The following is a 20,001-nucleotide window of genomic DNA, read 5'->3' as shown; positions in this document are numbered from 1 at the left end:
TTTCTTAAAATAACATTTCTATGAAAACATGAATGTATTAATTTCTTCAAGTAGCCTGATGAAGTTAACTGTATCACTTTTCTATAGCACAAAATGTGCATGTACTTACAGTACAATCAGTTCACAAGTGTTTTTGCTGAATATCACCATATGCAGCAGTTCTGTGCCTAGATAAACAATACTTCGAAAGAACTTGAATATAAAACTAATTGTAAATGTATCATAGTTCAGAAATCTTTGTATTTTACCACAATTTATTCCTTTGTAGTCTGATGGTTATGAAACACCTTCTACTTGAAGTTTCTTTACAACTGGAAGAACATTGTAGAAACATGCTTGTACAGCTAAGTCAGATCTCACTATTAAAAATTAGTATCCAAAACCCCACAAATAAATTACTTATCTAAAATCAAAACATAAGCTGTTCAAAAGGTTCCCACTTACCTCTAGCAAGAAACAATCCAATAATTCCAGCAAAACCTATCACACCAAGCCTTGGATAAAATCCAGCAGGGGGGTTTTGGAGAAATTCATAGCCCTCTGAAAAGACGTCAGAAAGAAGTGCTTTAATGTAATGTGAAAGTGGGTTTGTGATAAGGAATCATCAATACATGCTGGCAATTGTTACAAACCAAAAGAGTTATCAAAACACTTTTAACTATTATGCAAATTTTAAATTTGCTGGCATAAAATTCAAAGCCTTTGAGATCTTCTCAGTGACACATGAACGAAACCGAGTATCATATTGTATTACCAATTTTCATAGAAGCCTTTGCTCCTGGGCCATCTGTTTTGTTTTACTCTTTTGCATCTCAATTGTATCTTTTTCAAATTAGTGATAAAAAAAACTTTGCAAAATGGATTCTTACATTTACATGTTAACAAGAATTAGTTTCAATAAAACACTGCACAAAACACGAATCACAGAACAGAAAAATGACATAGCATAAACAAAGCTCACTCCAAGATGGGAGTCTGATGGGTGAACGGAACAGTATGTAAAATCTTCCACACAAAAGAGTTCAAAAGACTGAGACTCTTAAGTTTAAGGAAAAGAGGTGCAGTATCTGAATGAGCTCTAGATAGCATCCAGGCTTAGTCCTGACAAGTCTAAGGATGACAATATGCTTCCAACACAAAAAAAAGATACAAATTATTTTGGATTAATTCAAACTTCCTCAGAGATCCAAGGAAGTAAACCAAAACAAAAGGGCTAAACATTACAAACAGAAGACCTCATGCTCGCGACAACTAATAAACACTGAGGAAATTTCAGTTCCTAGGCTGGGCCAAGCAAATGGCTGGGGATAAATGGTGAGGGCTTTTTTCCCTCCTTTTTCTGCATATTGATCAACAGAGATGCATGTCTCAGATTTTAATTTGTTAGAAATATAGTGTTATTATGACCTACATAGGAAATTTAAACAGATACACAGTGCAGATAGTCCTAAATGCATTAGAAATTATATCTAGAATGATGCTTACTGGAACTCCCTTTTAACAGAAGATACAGTACAGTCCTGAATTTTAAATTACTAATTAAGAAAACTAAACTGATTTACCTCTACCGTGCTCAACAGCTTTTTCTAATTTGGGCATAGCTTGGGCATAAAGATCCTAAAAAAAGAGAAAACAGTAAATAGATACCAAGTGAGTAAAATATTTACTAAAAATTGTAATTGGCCTGATGAATAGAAAAAGTGTTGGGTCCCTAAAATAACTTCTTTTTATTCCCACTTCCACCCTTCATTTGGAGCGCTATGGTTGCTCAATGTTGTCTGGCATAACTTACAGCTTTTTCTCTAACCAGTCTTTGCACACGGGTGAAATATAATGCCTCAAAACACAGAAGTCAAATTCACTATTTCATCAAGCTCCTGATCAGATAGCAAAATCTGAGGTTTCTCTGTGTGTGTAGAGAAAAATATCACAAAAATACTTCAGTTGATGCAAAGAAAGGAAGTACAACTCCTTCACAGCACAGGAGTACACAACTCATTCTGCAAGGTGGTAAATTCCACTTCCCAAGAGACTGGGCCAATAAAATCTTAGATCTAAAATCAAGACCTTCGGCCAACAAAGCAACATTTTGGAAGTTACTTGGTAAACAAGATGTCTGTACAAAGTAAATCAAGAGCACGGCCTCAACCTCACAAACTAGTTTTAGATTTATTTCAGACTGAAAATACGCAGGAAGTGATAGAATTCACATTGCCTTTTTAAAAAGCAGAAAAAAAAGAGTTCTCAAGAAAAACAATGCTGCTAATTCTCATTATGCTGACAATCCTTCAAAAAGATATTGTAAGACTGTGTCAGTCAGGGAACACATTCATAAGGCTGTATGCCCAAAGCTGAAGTGGAGAATGACCTTACTACACGAGTTGAGCCGTATCTGTGCAGAAATGAAAGCATTTGTTCAGGATACTGCATGGGGATATCTGTAGAACTTTCATTTCCTCACTGGCAAGAGTGACTTGGGGTCAAAAAAAAAAAAAAGCTAGCATGTGGCATAATATAACTCTAAATGGATGTTGGGCAACAAAAAAGGAACATGGTTTAAAGACCCCAGAGACTGAGTCTGATTATCTGCCACAGCTCACACATAGCTGGCTCATTTCTACACCTGCATTTTGAGCTGACTTTCCACTACCAGTTAAGAAAGCAATTTTGAAAAAGTAAAATGGACGCACTAACATAACCAATTTTATTCACATTATCCTGGGTTATGTTTTTAAAGACAACCAAGAGGCACCTAAAATATTATTTTCTTTAACACAGCCGGGGGCAGGGTTGGTGTTAAGCCAAAACTACCTCTGACTAGAGCTAAGCAAGAAAGATGACCCCAAACCCATAAAGTTTACATGCCCACTTCATAAAATGAGTCAGTAAACCACTGCCAGGAAATGGTTTGTTTTGTGTGAGGCAGAAGAGAACATCTTATGTAAATGATCACCACACAGACAAAAAATTAAGCAAATAAGAAGACAACAGGGCAGCAAGAGACAAAGCACTGTTCAAAGCTCACCTGCAGCCAGTCCAACTGGGCAACTAACATTGACTCAAATTTCATTCCCAGTTACGGATATCACAGGCGACCAAGGAGAGCCCACGCATTTAGGAGGTGAGAGCTCTAACTATACTATGGAAAATCTCCCTTCCGCTTCAAAACTGAAGTTTACTGCTCCTGCTGGTGGCACTTCAGAGACACATGGCTACACTGAGGAACTCTGGGTTTTCTGATAAAATGTTTCAGTACTGTTAGAAGTTAGTACTACAACACAGACCCTTTCTACTTTTCTAAGCAGAACACCACCCTAATCTGAACAGCTTAGTTTTTTTACAGAGAACTGGAAAATAAGCTTGCAGCTGAAGAAAACAATTCACAACAGTAAGGATGCCCTTGTTTCAAAAGTAGGCCTCAATATCTGCTGGGTCAGCAAAGAAACAAGAAAGCCATCATACGAGTCTGCAATATAATATCAGTAATTTAGACCCTGATTACAAAGATCTTGATTTTCCTCTCTGCTCCAGAGACTATTTTAGTATTTTGTGACTTTTGAGAGGAGAAGGCTGCGTGGAGACCTCATAGCAGCCTTCCAGTATCTGAAGGGGGCCTATAGGGATGCTGGGGAGGGACTCTTCATTAGGGACTGTAGTGATAGGACAAGGGGCAACGGGTTCAAACTGAAACAGGGGAAGTTTAGATTGGATATAAGGAGGAAATTCTTTCCTGTTAGGGTGGTGAGGCACTGGAATAGGTTGCCCAAGGAGGTTGTGAATGCTCCATCCCTGGCAGCGTTCAAGGCGAGGTTGGACGAGGCCTTGGGTGATATGGTTTAGAGCGAGGTGTCCCTGCCCATGGCAGGGGGTTGGAACTTGACGATCTTAAGGTCCTTTCCAACCCTAACTATTCTATGATTCTAGTTTATAATAAACACGGTACTTAGTAAAATATGTAAGAAAGTTTTGGGGTAAGGTCTGGGGGCTAGATTTGCCACTACTAGTGACCGGGGATTTTCTCTCTTCCAGAGAGCCACACTCCTTCCCTCAGCATTCCAGTTCAGCAAATATTGATTTATTTTCTGCAAAGCTGTGTTTTGTTACAGTTGTATCGAGGATAACTCAGTACTGCTGCTCCAAAACACACTGCTTGATAATTTAAGGCCTTCTCTTTGACCATGGAAAATGCAAATTTAATCACTCTCTTGTCTTCCTGAGTGGCAGGCCAGTACCTACTCCAGATATCCCTAGATATCTTTAAGCTTAAAGTTGATTTCAGATAGCAATTCTAAGCTTTTGTTAATTTTCTTTTAATTCTTTTGGATAGAGTACACAAAAAGCACAGGTTTAGTTCAGCAAATTAGTGGAAAGAAACAACTGGGCTTGTGTGAGGAGGGGCTAAATATTATGACCCAAACTCTGGAAACTTTTAAGTAATGCAGCATTTTAGAAAATTAATTCTGTTGCTAAGAAAAAAAAAATCCCAGCTGAATTCTTACCCTGAACTGAACCACTACCAGAAGTGATATAAACCCATACCTGACACCAGGCTGTATATGGCTCCATAACATGTCGTAAATGTGAAACCCCCTCTTCCAATTGGGTTTGTGGATTCTCCACATATTTAGTCTCACAAGCTGGAGAGGAGTAGAGTGACAGCTGTAAATATTAGCAAACAAGAGGTTAAAAACAAAGGTGTAATTGTATAAGTAGGTCTTCAGGGCATAAACAGTCTAACCAGAAAACACCTAACACAGTGCTTACTACATAAACAATGCACAATAAAAATTCGGGCACAGCTGTGAGGCAACCATTATGAGCAAAGTTTAATTATATACTATGATGAAGATGACTTCTGACTGCTATGTAATTCATCCATAGCTGCTGTATGATCCAAGTCACAGGTTATAAATTAATATTAAACGAGTTTAATAAGAACACAAAACATAATTGTGAAAAAATGCTTCTGGTCTTCATCAGCACTTCTGGGTTTTCAGTTAACATGCTAAATGTACTAGAAATCACAATCGATCATTTTCTGTATTTGCACAAGCCGTCATTAAAGAGTCTAAGTAGCTTCTAACTAAGGTAACATCCGATATAAATTTGCCTGTTTGTTACTGAGCAGGAAAATGGTACGACATCGTAATGTTGCAGTCATTAACCACATCAGCAACTGACAGCATTAATAGCACCACGGGGCTAAGCGAATAGGAACTGTGACATTCACCCACCCGAAGACCAATGGGCATCTTCACATAATAAATACTAAACCACCATATTTAGGGTTTAGCATAACAACGTATTTATTACAAGTACCTAAATATATTTAAAATCATATTGCATTTAAAAATAGACCAAAGTCTATACTGTTGAAGATGAACAGCAAAGTTTAGATCAAAACAAAACTGGTTAAAATTCCTAGGAGTTTATCATAGAATGGTTTATGTTGGAAGGGACCGTAAAGCTCATGGGCAGGGAGACACCTTCCACTAGACCAGGTTGCTCAGAGCCCCATCCACAGCTTCTCTGGGCAGCTTGTTCCACCCTCATAGTAAAGAATTTTTTCTCCAATATCTAATCTAAATCTCCTCTGTCAGTTTAAAGCTATTTCCCCTTCACCTGTCCCTACATGCCCTTATTAAAAGGCCCTTTCCAGCTTTTTTGGAGGCCCTCTTTAGGTACTTGAAGGTTCCTATACTGATGTTTAGCATAAAGAGCTTGTATTTTATACCACATTTAGTTTATTAAAAACTGATGTTTACCCATATAGTTGCATCAAAGGGTAGCTAGCCCTCTTTCCAGGGTAAGTTGGAAAACATCTGTATGTCTGTCACAATTAAAAAAGCTGATAATCATAACAAAATATATGACAGAGAATCTGTCAAATAATTTTATAGCTCGTGCAGCTGGATTTCCCATGCTATTTTGAACAACAGGCACTTTAATTCTCATTTCCCTAGGAAATCCGGTCAGCCCTGGCAATTATATTCACAATCAATTTAACTTTGATCCTGTTACACAACATAATAGCCATGTCTGGCATGAGGACAGAAGCATCAGAGATAAGGAAATTCCCATATATTTTATGAAACCAGACAGCTGACAGAGATCCAAACTAACATAGTCTGTGAATGGTAAGAAAGGCAGCCAAAACTCCAGGGCTTGCACATTCTGCTTTGCTGAAGCTGACAGGCAAGCCAATTATTCAGTACATATGTAACTTGAAACTGTTGCCTCACTACTGACTCATGCCAGTGGTGGTATAGGGCACGCGACAGCCCTAGCTAAGCTTACTTCACTGGTGTGAAGCCAAGAGACCGCTTCAACTACTGATCCTGTCATATGAGGCCACTGAACTGACCATTCAGACACATCCAAAAGACCTGAGTGTACACTCAGTTTCACTGCTCATGTAACAACACTTTAGCTTGGGTTGAAGTACTTAAAGTTTTTAAAAAATTGCAGACTCTCATAAAGCTGTATTTACTTATGAACTACAATATTTATTGTAGTTTTTAATGTTGGAGACTGTTAAAGGCCTATGCAACAATGCTGAGTTTCTAGTTTGACAGGGTGTTATAAAGTTCCAGTTGTGATATAGCCAAGATATTTGTAACATCTTAGAGAAATAATAAAGTAACAGGGTTTTATTATCACTACTTATTGTATTTGTGGTTGCTTAGGTCTGAATGTTGTAAAGAAAGAAAACTGTAGGCTACTATATCTGATTTAAAGCATAGCCAGACAAGAATTTTTTCTGGAAATAAAAAAAAAAAAAAAAAAAGAGAGAGAATATTTTTAGAAATAAAACCTTGTGATTTTCAGTTTTACAGAAGAACATATATGAAATTTTATTAGGATGTGCCAACAGTACTTGTAATAAAAAAATACATGGTGTTACCTGGATTAAAAAAAAAAAACAACTGTGGATGTGAAATAAGACCACAAGTAAATCTACAAACATCAAAAGGCAATTTTGGCATGAAGAACAGAAGTCTTTAATGTAACTATCTTTACATTAAAAAAAAAAGATATGAAAAAATACCTTGCACACAAACAAGCCTGATGCTATCAAACAGAGGGCATGAAATGCAACCCTCAGGTAAAAGAAGCAAAACTATATTGACATCTCTGATATCAAAAACTGAGAAGCTGTTTTAAAGGCAAGAGTACAAAAGGTGAAGAGCTGCACCCAAATGCTTTCACGCATCAAAATACAACATCTTTCAGAACTCCACTGATATTTCCATAGAGACAGAAGAGCACTGGGGCTCTAACCTCCTGGCTCTTACCTCCTCAGTTTTCAGCAACTCCTTTTTGGAAGTCTCTTTCTCTGAAGAAGCAGCATAAACCTGGACAGAGAACAAGCTCAGGCCAACAGGGGTAGCCCCCAGACGAATTACCTGGAAACATTACAGGAAGACATGAAAATAATTAAATTCAAACAAAATGGCAACATGTTTGAACACATCCATTTAGACAATGTTTATGTCCCCACATATGGTAATAAGTGATATATTAAGATGCTTAGGAGTTCAGAGAAGGGGGAGTCTGTGGTACACAATCTTAATGCCTTCAGGGCACCCAAGTGATAACACCTAAATTGTTCGAATGGTACGAGTAAAACTCTAAAGCTAAGGAGACAGCAGATACTAAAGCTAATCTCATCAGTTTTCATCTACAGGAACATCTTCTGTTTTGTCTCACTTGAAATACGGTTTTCATCAGCTTTCTCAGTATAGATACTAACAATATTATATTCATAATTTAAGCAACTTTGTGAATGTCCATAGTTAGAACCCAGAAGTGCACCATCTAGATTTAGGAAATAAATGAGACTTACACTTGAAACTTATCAGAACATAATTACTGTTCTCTAGGAATTTTAGGAATGTCTTCTACTTTTCTGTGAAAAAGATGAATTACAGTTCATCGTGACAGATGCTTCACTGCTTTTGAACACAACAGATTCCATCCAGTCACACAACACAGCCAGCATGAGTAAAGTGGATATCATTCTTCCAATATTCAGGTCTTACACTAAATTGTACTTTTTAACAAGAGAGACTGTTTCAACTTAAAAACAGAAGACAAAAATCTTAGGTGTGTAGTGAATCAAGAATGTACAGCAAGCACCTTCCAACACACAGACATCCTTATCAACAGCAGTGTTTAACTCAAGAAACAGCAGTTCAAATGGGTAACCTTTAAATCTCTCATTTCTGTTACTGCTCAGACAAAGCGTGGAGTCACAACAGCCTGTGTTTTCTTGTGTCAGCTTACAGCATGAGTATCCAACATGAGGTCTAAGGGATACAGCATGAGATCTAATAGCCCGTGGCCACCAAAGTGGAGCAGTGTGGCTGTGCTGGTGGCATCAGTTCCCAGAAGTCCTGTTGCTCACCTTGCCCTAGCTCTGGTGGCTGGACACTTCCACCACAAGGCAATTCACCTCACCAATTTGGCAAAAGATTAATCCTGAAAGAGAAGCAGAGAGCTTTCTGTGGGCTTAGTAATTGAACCCACACATGAAAAAGGCTGACAAGCACCAGAGGAACCGTGTGGCCAGGAAAGAGGGAATGAAAAAGGAGAAGGCAGCAAGCCCTCTTCCTTTTCAGAAATAGTAAGGGTACATTACATTGACCTAGCCGCTTGTGAAACTGAACCCTTGGTCAAACCAATACATCCTTCATGCTGCTGTGATGATTACTGATCTATCCACAGGACAATTACTCATAAATTTTGTTTCTGTCCACTGCAGAACTGCTACAAAATAGCTTTGAAGTTATCCAGACTGTTTATTCTGTGCAGATCAGCACTTGCAGCTTTAATTTCTTCCACTGCTTTGCAGATGGAATGTTTATTAAACATAACCAAGACACTCCTCAAACTCAAAATTAGACTATACAATTGTCAAACTTCCTGAAAATGTTCATTTATGTGTAGCAAAACAGCACACAAGAACTAGGTCATAGGGTTGCCTTTCAGAAAGACATAAGAAATATGATGGATCAGAAGGTACAGAAAAACTTGCTTAAAACTGAAGTTTTTCTTTATTTGAATTTATGGACTAATTATTACAACACCACAATGAAACATCACAATGACAAGATCAGCTGTTTCACAGCTAAGGAAAGACACAAATGATCTTTAATAGTGTTTGCTTAAACAAAGGTTTTTCACATACTTTCATTACCAAGACAAAAACATGAATGCCACTAACCATTAACAGCTGTAGAATCTATTTCCTCAATCTTTCCTTTTTTTCCAGTGCAAAACTGAAAAGGCAGAAATCTAAATGCATTTTCATTCTGAAAAATATTTTCAAACAGTGTAAATGGTGCTAGATGTCACCAAAAGAAAAAGTAAATCCAAATGCTTTAAATATTTGAGATATTTACATAAAAGATGCAAACAGCAGAGCTGAAGAACCTTGGTTCTTCAGCTTGGTTTCACAAACACCTTGGTTTCACAGCACCTTGGTTTCACAAACAAATCAGTGATCACAGAACAACTTGGACCGAACATCGAACACATCAGCTGTTCATACTATCAAAATACTGAAGCAAAGACATTTTCCCAAGGTCCCATATTTACATTTTAAACAAAAGAAAATTAACCACTAAAAGTGCAAGATGAATCTCTCCTTAATGTGTTGTTTAAGCTATGCTGCACTGGTCTTCTGCATCAGCTAAGTTAAGGACAGATACAACCATTACAAAAGCACTGTATAAATGCACACACTGAAAGATTTATTTGGTAGTATGAAAGACTAACTATTCTGCTTTTCATTTCCAAAACTTGCTTTGGGATCTCATTTGTTAATTCCATCTTAACCATGCATTACTAAACACACTGGTTCAGTAAAACAGCTTGACTGAGTCTGCCAGTCTTACAGCTGTGTAGCTGTACCAAAAAATCAGAGCTGACTTTCCTTTCTCTAGGCAACATTCTGCATTTACTTTTATAAAGATAAGGAATTTATTCCTTTCTCTATCTGAAGAATTCACCTTCATCTGTAGACATCAGATCACTTGTAAGCAAAATCTGAAAGTTGGAGGGGAAAAGATTATCGTATTTCACCTTCTATTGTTTTGCTTCACTGTTTTCCTCAAAGTTCTTGATACTTAACTAAAAAGTGCTTCTAGGAAGAAGAAATACCATATTCACTGTCAATGCAAACAGGGGAATGGAGAGCTAAAGATTATCCAGAACTTGTCTTTTTCCCTCTTGCCTGTGGCTTCTCAGTTCACTTGTTACTGTTACTGTCACCCAGTTAAAACCAGGGAAAGGAAGAACAAAAGGAAAACAAATCCCTAATCATACTTTTGTGAAGGCTGATATTTGTCCTAATGTATGAAGCTGCTTCATTTTTCTCCTTTTCTTCCTCCTACCTCCCAACCCCAACTAAAATAACAAAATCCCAGAACTCAGACTCTTGATCCCTCCTGTTCCCTTAAGGACAGCTATTAAGGACAAGAAGCCTCCTTCCCCTTTTGCTTTAGAGGTAAAAAAACAGGTTGGCCTGAAACACTGAAATCTGCTTAACCTCAATAGCTGTATAAAAGCAGCAATATTATACTCAGTACCTAAATCCACACATAATGGTTCACACATAATGCCTTCAATGACAATTAAGTATTGCTTATGGAATTAGCAACTCTGAGATAAAATCCCTACATAAATATTTCAGCAACTGTCCCAACATTAATATATATATAAAAAGATTTAGTTGTGGCAAAAGACTGCTCAACATATCAATACATTGACATATCAGTATCTGATTAAAAAAAAAAAAAGGAATTAATTCCAAGAATCAAGGATCACCAGTTTCAGTTGGACTTAAACATACACCTTGCTTTTACCCTAAGGGGAGATCTGGGGCTGTTCGCACCAGAGACAAAGACTTTTGAGACAACTACCTGACTTAAACCCACGGCGGCCACCTTACTGCTTTCCACAGATGTCGCTAACAACCCTCATAAACTAAAAGGAGACTGTCACAACTGTACGAATTCAGTAACATTAACTACAGCTCCATGCCGCCATATCCGAGAATTAACTTTAAGTAAGGATACGAGGCCTCCATGTGTGCCTTTTTGTGCAACAGGGCCGGGGTACGCAGTTCTGAAATGTTAAAATGAGAGACTCGGTAGCTGTCACGAGTCAATCCAATCGCTTGCGGGAGTTACAGACAAAACAGCCGGGGCATAGCTGCCGCCTGATAATATGGATTTTAGGACTGTTTTAGACAGAACGCGAAACAATTCGCCGAGTAACCACCAAAACCCGCCCTACAGCGGGCGGCAGGAGGAACAAACGTCCGTCCGTGCCGGAGCCCCCCACGCCCCGGATGCCGCCTCAGCGCGGGACCTCCGGCCGCGCTCCCGGACCGCCCCCTACCGGCCTCTCATCGCCTCGCCGCGCCAGACAAGGCCGCCTTCAGAGCCATAGCCTGGCGGCACCGCCGCTACCTCATCGCCTCCGCGGCAACCGGCACGTCCGGCCGCAAGGCCCCAGGCCGGGGCGGCGCCGAAGCCTGAACTAAGAGGCCGCTGCTTGCCTCCACCGGGGCAGGGCACGGCCGGGCGGCGGAGAGCTCCGCCTGTGGAGGGAGCGGCGGAGGAACGAGCGAGGAATAGCAACGGGCTCGAACAGGGGCAACGGTTTCCTCACCTTGAACATGGCGGCGCCGAGCGGGCGGTAAGCACCAGCCACGTCGCGGGGCTATGACGTCAAAGAAAAGGAACCCACTGGGGAGGTGGGACCGCTTGAATGAGACCAGGCAGTCGGCGCGGCCCCGCCCACCGGCGGCGCCGTAACCTGGCAACACTGAGGGGCGGGGCCACATGGCGGCGGGGGGGCCCGCCGCTCAGCGCCGGCAGCGGCTTCGGGATGGGGAAAGAATGGAGGTAAGTGTAGGACCGGGTCTAGGGAATGGTGGCCTTTAAAATGGACCTCCCCTATGGAGACAGGTTGGGAGAGCTGGGCTTGTTCAACTTGGAGAAGGCTCTGGGGAGACCTTAGAGCAGCTTCCAGTACCTAAAGGGGGTTACAAGCAAGCTGGAGAGGGACTTTAGACATGGGCGCGTAGGGATAGGACAAAGAAGAACGGCTTTAAACTGAGAAAGGGTAGATTTAGATTAGATGTTAGGAAAAAATTGTTCCCTGTAAGCGTGCTGAGGCGCTGGCACAGGTTGCCCAGAGGAGCTGTGTCTGCCCCATCCCTGGCAGTGTTCAAGGCCAGGTTGGATGGGGCTTTGAGCAACGTGACCTAGTGGAAGCTGTCCCTGCCTGTGGCAGGAGACTGGAACTGTATGAGTTTTAAGGTCCCTTTAAACACAAACCGTTCTATGATGTTCAGATATTCAGAGATCTCAGTGCCAGCAGAATCCGGATGGGGCTAGAGCATGGAGACCAAGATGGGGTTCCCTGCCTTTCTAATCTCAAAAAACTCAAATAAAAAACACCACAACTACCCTTTTTTCTGTGTCTCAATGCTACCTGGTTTCTGCAGCTGAGGATGTGGCATCTCCCAGCTCACTGGAGCAAGCTGGACACGAGCAAGTTTTTACACTTGCATCTGCTGTGCCTATCCCCATGCTGTCCAGCTTGTTACATGGTGGTATTAGAACATCAGAAATGACAAGCAGTAAATTCCTCTTAGATAAAACAGGCCAAGGCAATACTGCATTTCAATTTAAATCCCAGGAGATCTGTTCTCAAGCTGTCAGTTAATAAACTGCCTTCTTTTTTTTTTTGGATTTGCTGGTCAGGAATTTCCACCTTTTGTTGTGTTTAAGATCTTTCTCAGCATCCAGGGCCAATGCAGCAAATGTGGAAAAAGAACAGTAAATCCATCAAATGAAGTGAATTAATTCATCTTCATGTGTCATAACATTCTAATCAGTTACTGGGATTTTCTTTTTAACATTGTTAAAGATATTTATCCTCATACTTAAATCTTGGTCATGTAACACCGCCTTTCAAATGCAAACAAGTGCCTTGCTTTTGCTGAATAATGTTAATTTTTCAGTAGCAGTGAAAAAATTACCCTGAAGCTTAATACAGCAATACTTGAAAGCACTAGTCTGTATTTTCTGTTCACATTAACTGTAATGTGTGGAAAATGTGGGGTCCATATGCTGTGACATACACTAGACACCCCAGTTCTGCTGGGGGGCCACTCCATCAGGAGTTGGGCTGAAGGGGTGATTCAGGCTGCACAACTTCTGAAACCTCACAGCCTTTAGAAACCAAGCCTCTGCTGCCTTGGGATGAACTGGACACAGCCTGCACCGGTGGGTTCACCGCACCCAAATTCTGCTTTGAAGTGCACTCTCACCTCCTCCCTAGCACTGGGAGAGAAGCCTACACTCCTGGTTTAGACACATAAGAACACCAAGAAAATATGTGAATCCTCTATTTATGGTATTTTCAAGTCCCCAAAATATTACAGTAATTTAAAACAGTTAATACTGATTTTAGAATATGAAGCATAGCATGCTATTAGTGCTGTAAAATGTTATAAAAGAGAATTTTTACATAAAAGGTAAAGCACGTGAGAAACACGGTAGCAAACAGTTCATCAGGAAGGGTACTGTAAGAAGACAGACGAGGTATGCACCCTCTTACCATCTTAAATTTTCTTTGTGATGACTTTTTCTGTTCCCTTGTAAAGAAAAATCCTACATTTATTGAAGTCTCTTTATAGACCTGATAGAACCAGCATTAACAGGAACAAGTATTTTCTAGACTAATGGGGATGTTTAACCACTGCATTGCAGAATTGGGCAATGCTTCTCAACAAGCTGTCCGTAAAATCAGCAGACAGTCCTTGTTCGCTGGCACAGTGGCTTATTGTCAGGATCTATTTGAGATGAAATAAGATGACTTCAGGTTTGTGCCTTTGCTTTTTAAAGCTTTGTTGCGTTTTCCTGCTGTATTTCACAGGCAGCAGCTGATGCTTGCAAGTTAATGGAGTATCAGAAGTACCATGAACAAATGGCACCAGACAAGCTTCAATACCCAAACTACATGAGAACAGATGATAACGATATTTTATGACAGATTTGGTTATGAAGATTCCCTCTTCAGGAAGGAATATTTGTATCTAAAATGCATGTGACCGATGGGTGAAGCATGCTAATGGGCCTCTTTCTTCACTGCATTATGCTTTGCACAGTCGGCTGTATCTGTGGAAAACAAGCAACCACTGTGCAGCAAATAGTTGTAGAAAGCCAATTTTGCAGTATTTTATGGCAGTTTTGTGAAAGTGTGGAGAGTGACCACATAGTTTCAAAGAAGTCACATTTTGTGATACATTTTATTCATCCTCAAGGAGTTAGAGAAAGAATGTTTTCAAAGCTCAAAATGACAGGAAAGCAGTGAGAGGAGTGATGGCACTGAGGTGAATAATGCTGCCTGCTCTTGTTAGTTCTCAACCAAAGTGAAATCCCAGGCTGTGGCTGGAACCAGTTGTTCCCCAATTTTACAGAGGAGAGATGTAAGAATATTTCAAGTGCATTCTCAAGTAAAGAAAATTCCAATTGTTTACAGAAATACAATGGTGCATATATTATAAATACATATTTTTGTGATGAGTTTATATTTGGTGATAGCACAATTATTGATATAATTATGTAATACAGATGCAAGTATCTTAAGAACAGATGGTTGGTTTGGGGTTTTTTAACCAAACAATTGTATCTGCTCTAGCATCTTCAGTGCATTTTTTTTCTTCAATGTGGAAGTTAATCTTTGAAGTGATTGATCTGACTGATTAAAATGAATGGAAAAACCTTTATAGAGAAGAACAACACAAATACTTTCCTGTAGTTGTATTGTTCTCTTACAGCCTACCAGTAATCTGGTTGAAAGCCCTGTGTACTCTGGTGGCAGGAGTAACTGCTGGAGAAGGTTGCCTCTGCAAAATCTCCCTGGAACAACAATAATACATGCCATAGTGGATTATGCACGTTCCAAAACATTGTCAGAAGGGCTTAAAAAGGAGCTGAAGTTTCTGTTGCTGAAGCCAGAGCATCAAGAACTTTGGCATGGTCAGCTCCTGGCTGTTCCTAATGTAAGAACCTATACCAAGTTTCAGCTTCATTTTGCATGCCAGTGTTTTTCCTTTCCTTGGTATTTGGCTTTTCTACATACTTGTGAAATAAATATTTCCATTAGAGAGGCAGCTCAGAGAAGCTTAAAAATGTTGCCACAGTTCATAAACTATGTCAGTCTGGGCAGAAATACAGTTTAAGAAACTTGATCACTAATCTTTTGCCTTAAACATTAGAGTCTGAGCTTTCACAATGTTGTATTACATTTTTTATTTACAGTTTAGGGGTGGGTTTTTTTCAGGAAAACAAGAACAGCCCTTTACTAGCAATACAATGACAGTTACTTGCCACACATTTGTAAGCACAGTAGGAAAAAAAGGTATTTGTTGCACATTCCTGTTAACACGACTTTGTAACATCTGCCCATTAAATATCTGTGCAGTTACCCACTCACACTGATCATTGGAAAACACAATTCTGAAAGGATGGATTATTTTAATGTTCTCCTTCATGATATACTTGCTGTATATTAAAAAAAACAAACCAAAAAACAAACAGTAAACCAAAACCCAACACGTTTGTCCATGCACCTTTTATTCACTAAAATAAATTAATTTTTAAATACCAGAACTTGCCACTGTGGTTTTGTCAGCCTGTTTGGAATTTATTTTTGAGGTCTTTATAAAATAAACTGCTTTTCTGCCTCTTGGAGGGTTTTGTGTTATGTTTTAAGTTAAAATAATGCGGTTTGGCAGACCTCTCCGAGTTCTTTTGAAAATATGTAGAAATACACAATAGAAATAGAAATAATAGAAAATACACAACGACAAGGGCTTGGGAAAACTCAGCTTTCAGTTGTTAAGGAGCTTCATCTATCGCTGTGAGCCTGCCTTGCTAAATGCTCTGCACAAAGCACTGTTGGAAGTGACATGTCGGGCAGGTATATAGCTTTCCTAGGTTGGTGTCCAAAGCACACAATCCGTATCTCATGTTCCCGTCACTTTTAGCATGTATTTGTTAAACAACTAATTTAACTGGCTTTTAAAGGGGTCATGAGGATGGAACTTTCCCAGTGCCTTTATGAAGGAAGTGTAGTTCACATTCATAACAATACTATTTCTTTCTAATTCATTCACTTTGCAACTTGGAAAAACAAAGGGGGAAGGGGTTTGAACAGATTTTTGTACTTGTCAATACTGGGGTTTTTTTGAGTGAAACTTACCTTCTGCTTTTGCTTTTCATACTTCAGATGGGTCATTTTTCAGCATTTGTCAGAGGTGCTCTTTTGGCAGCTATGAGATCTGAAGTCCTACATTCAGAAAAAAAATGAATGTTAAGGACAGATACCGCTGCAGAGCTCTTTGTGCTTTCCCACTGACCTACCTTTAACTGCAGCAAAGGCATTACTGCATTCACACCTGGGATAAACCAGCTGTCTCATCAGCTTTGTCATGTTCTGACAGCATTCAAAATATACTCAGCGCTTTCCACATACGGATCCTATATTCTAAGACAAGGGAGAAGCAGAAAAGAGAAACATATCATGCAAAAACCCACTGTAATCCAACTGCTCATAGTTTTACTTTTGATATCCCCATGGTTAAACACACAAACATTCCTTCCTTAATTCAACTCCTTGACTTCTCACTGCAGCCATCAGTAGCTCTAGGTCCACATTTGTCAATTACTCCCAGCACGGACAAGCGATTTTTCTGTTAACAAGTTGTTGATACTACCAACAGAGGTGTCAGCTAAAGTGCAGTGTAGCAATCACCTTCTAAAGCACAGATGTATGCTATGAGTAGCAGTGAGAACACTAAACACCTTTTTAATGCTCCTAACAACCCATCACAACAAAGTGCAACTCCTTTAAAAATTTCAGTTGAGCTGGATACATTTTGGAAGTTAACTGAGGCTAAAAGAGGAAAGGTCTTGCATCTGTTACTAGAACATCAAATCTTTTTATCTTAAAAATTACTTTCACAGTAATCCTTAATTTCTTAGCAAGATGATGTAAATATCTTTACCTCATTTGCGTATAAGTGTATTGACTTGTATGTAAAGTATGTATCTTAAAATACATACTTTAAATGTAGTACCTTATTAACCTGAAGGACAGTTTCTAAGTATACCAAAAAACTTCTAATTAAAGGCATGCATTCCTTCTTTTACCATGCAGTCTCTTTAGTAATTAACAGTGACAGGCTGAGCTTACTTTGTTACTTATAACTCACTTTTAGGATGATAATTCTTGAAGGGTTTTCATTTCTATTTTACTTTCTACCAGGACACATGATGTAGCTCTCCAGTGAATGAGAAGTGAAATGTATTATATGCTTACTATATATACATATACCATTATATGCTTATTAGTCTATTACTGAGAGTGATACATTTTTTTGCTGTTAGGAAATTTCATTTTAATATTCCTAACAGTATCCACACACACTTGAAAGGATGAGAGGGGTTACAGTGAGGTCCATGAGACTTAACACACACACAGATCACCTGGAGAATGCAGCATATACTGCTACTTGCAGTGTGACATCTTGCATGATACAAGCCATTGAGAAGTAGACAGAGATTTGTGTACTTGAGCAGTGCAGCCTACACTTACCTTGTTAGTTAATTCTTGGCTTAAGCCCTGACTTGCTTCCTCATTAAGCCCCTAGGCTGGGTCTTGAAGCCTTACAGGATCCAAGGGACCAGAAGAGCATATGATGGTTCTGCAGAAGTTTGCTGTGCAGCTTGAACAAGAAGGGAGACAGAAGGGAGCGGCACATGAAGAATCATCCAGTTTTCTTCTTCCTGATGCTGCCATCATCATTTGATGTAATAGAAGAGTACAAGGGAAAAACCTTTATTATTCTATTTCTAGAAGGCACAATTTGGTTTCATGGCTTTATTTATTCAGTCTAGAGTAACTCCCTTTTTGAGAGGGAAAGTCTGTATTTGGCTTTTAAAAAATTTTCTTTTTTAGATCTTCACTTTACTCTTACTGGCCCACTACAGCATCCATGCAGCCAGCACGTTACTCTTCTGAAGCTCGACATAAGCTAGCAAAAACTAAAAAGGTATATTCAATTGAGAGAAAATGAGAGGTATGAAGCAAAACTGGAAGCACAATGCCCTTTTCAGGATATAATCCTGTGTTTCTGTGGAGAATACTCATTAGTCAGGAAGTCTACTACACTTGCTCTTTGGTACTGTGGTGTATGCTCATGCCGGTTTTGCACCTTTCCATCTCTTTGCCTCAACATTCATCAAAAAACATTGTGTCTGGTACCTTCAACTACTGCTTTCACTGTGGGAGCATTTTCCACAAAGGAATAACACCCAACCTTACAAATGCTTAATCTTATGTGGAAACTCCAGGACATGTTCCAGGAGCCTTTCACAATCACTAATGAAAACTGTTGCTTCTCCCAGTGATCCCTTCCATGTTTAATGGGTTTTATCACCTCTGACTTCTCATAATATAAAGTTGTTTATGTTTTTGCCCCTACTCCCTACAGAGGAGGAAAGAGGCTGTCACAGTTCATGGTGCAGGAGCTGAAGGGGCACAGGGTAGTAGCACACCGACTGATGCCCTCTTTACTTTTAGCTGTTTCTCGCTGGCACAGCATTTGAAACTATCTCTTCAGTCGCATAAATCAGGACAATGACATGCTGGCACAGGTAAAAAACAATACTTCAGCTTGCTTTGGCAGTTTTATAGATAAGAAAAGTGTCACATTTCTCAAGTGTGTCTGAATATGCTCTTAGTCTTGTTCGTGTGTAACAATGCATGGTATTACACAGGTACAGAAACTGGATGTTACAAATGGGAGCCACTTTGCTGAACATCAAGCGATGGCAATTTTCATGAACTGAAAAGCCTGAGGGACCAATCAACTGCTACACAAAAATGGGAATATGAAGCAGGTAAATTGTATGCCTGGTCCCAGGCATTACCTCTGGAGGATACTGGACCATTTCCATCCACAGCAAACACATAGATCTTCAAAAGTTAAGGCACTAGAAAGCTCCTAACCCTTGTAGTCACTTCAATGCATTTTGCCCTGCTTTAAACAAGGCTGCAAGTCTGAAAGCAGAGCTTCCTACGCCGGTTTAACTAGTTTAGCAAAACAGACATTCATGTAATTCGTTTTTATCATGGGAAAAAATAAAACCTCCACACTGCAAAGCTAGGACAACACTAAAACTGAGCAAACGCCATCATTTGGTAAGGTTCATAACTTCTGCAGAGTACAGCTGGTTGATCATTTGGGTGTTAGCAGTTTTGTACTGAGATGTCTTTGGCTGGAGTATTTAGTCTAACTCATGTAGAAGTCAGCCTAACTCCCCCTGTTTTCAGAGAACGTTATTGAGCCAAAATCCAGCTCTTTCAGAAACCACTAAAATACTTCCAATATGGTTGCTTATTGGATCAGCTCTCAGCTTCAAGACCATGAAAAGTCATTAAATTAAAAGCTGTATTTCAGCTAATCAGCATCACTTTTTTTTTGTTTTCCCTGACTACATAATTCTTTTCAGTATTTTGGATAATCTGTCAGGAGAAACAGTGAAGGAAAAATATCTACTTAACAGTAACTCTTTCAAATTGCAATAAAGAAATTGAGAATCAGGAGATAAATACACATAAAAAGAAGGTTTTGCACTCTGAAATGTCTTATTCTGAAACTCTAATGTTTTAAGTTCCCTTAAACAGTGTTCAAGGCCAGGTTGGACAAGGCCCTGGGCGAGACAGCCTAGTGTAAGGCATCGCTGCCCATGGCAGGGTGTTGGAACTAGATGACATTAAGGTCCTTTGCAACCCAAACCATTCAGTGATTCAGTGTAAGAATAAGCTCATGGTATCAAGTTGCCACCTATGTTAGATTAAAAAAAAGTTAAATAAAATTCTTTCAGAACTACTTGTAAGTGCCAGAGGAAG

The 20,001-nt window shown here is 39.5% G+C and overlaps 1 protein-coding gene across 2 annotated transcripts in view; it reads right to left on the bottom strand.

Annotated features, from left to right (window-relative positions):
- Nucleotides 1–11,813, bottom strand: part of APOO (apolipoprotein O) — a 31,447-nt gene extending 19,634 nt beyond the window's left edge. The window contains exons 1-5 of one of the 2 annotated variants that reach the window (XM_061355159.1): nt 11,680–11,813; nt 7,296–7,406; nt 4,540–4,659; nt 1,563–1,617; nt 445–540 (exon numbers count right to left, since the gene is read on the bottom strand). In XM_061355159.1, the coding sequence (XP_061211143.1) occupies nt 445–540; nt 1,563–1,617; nt 4,540–4,659; nt 7,296–7,406; nt 11,680–11,688 (391 nt within the window). In that variant the 5' untranslated portion in view covers nt 11,689–11,813. Of the gene's footprint in view, nt 1–444; nt 541–1,562; nt 1,618–4,539; nt 4,660–7,295; nt 7,407–9,226; nt 9,297–11,679 lie in introns of those variants that run through there. The other variant, XM_061355160.1, reaches the window with a different exon arrangement.
- Between the last annotated feature and the right edge of the window lie 8,188 nt (nt 11,814–20,001).

The sequence above is a fragment of the Neopsephotus bourkii genome, unplaced genomic scaffold, assembly GCF_033783945.1.
Source record: "Neopsephotus bourkii isolate Nb327-2 ecotype Australia unplaced genomic scaffold, CSIRO-AGI_Nbou_v1 NB_780, whole genome shotgun sequence".
Lineage (NCBI taxonomy): Eukaryota > Metazoa > Chordata > Aves > Psittaciformes > Psittacidae > Neopsephotus > Neopsephotus bourkii.
This window is presented reverse-complemented; position numbering and strand designations above follow the sequence as displayed.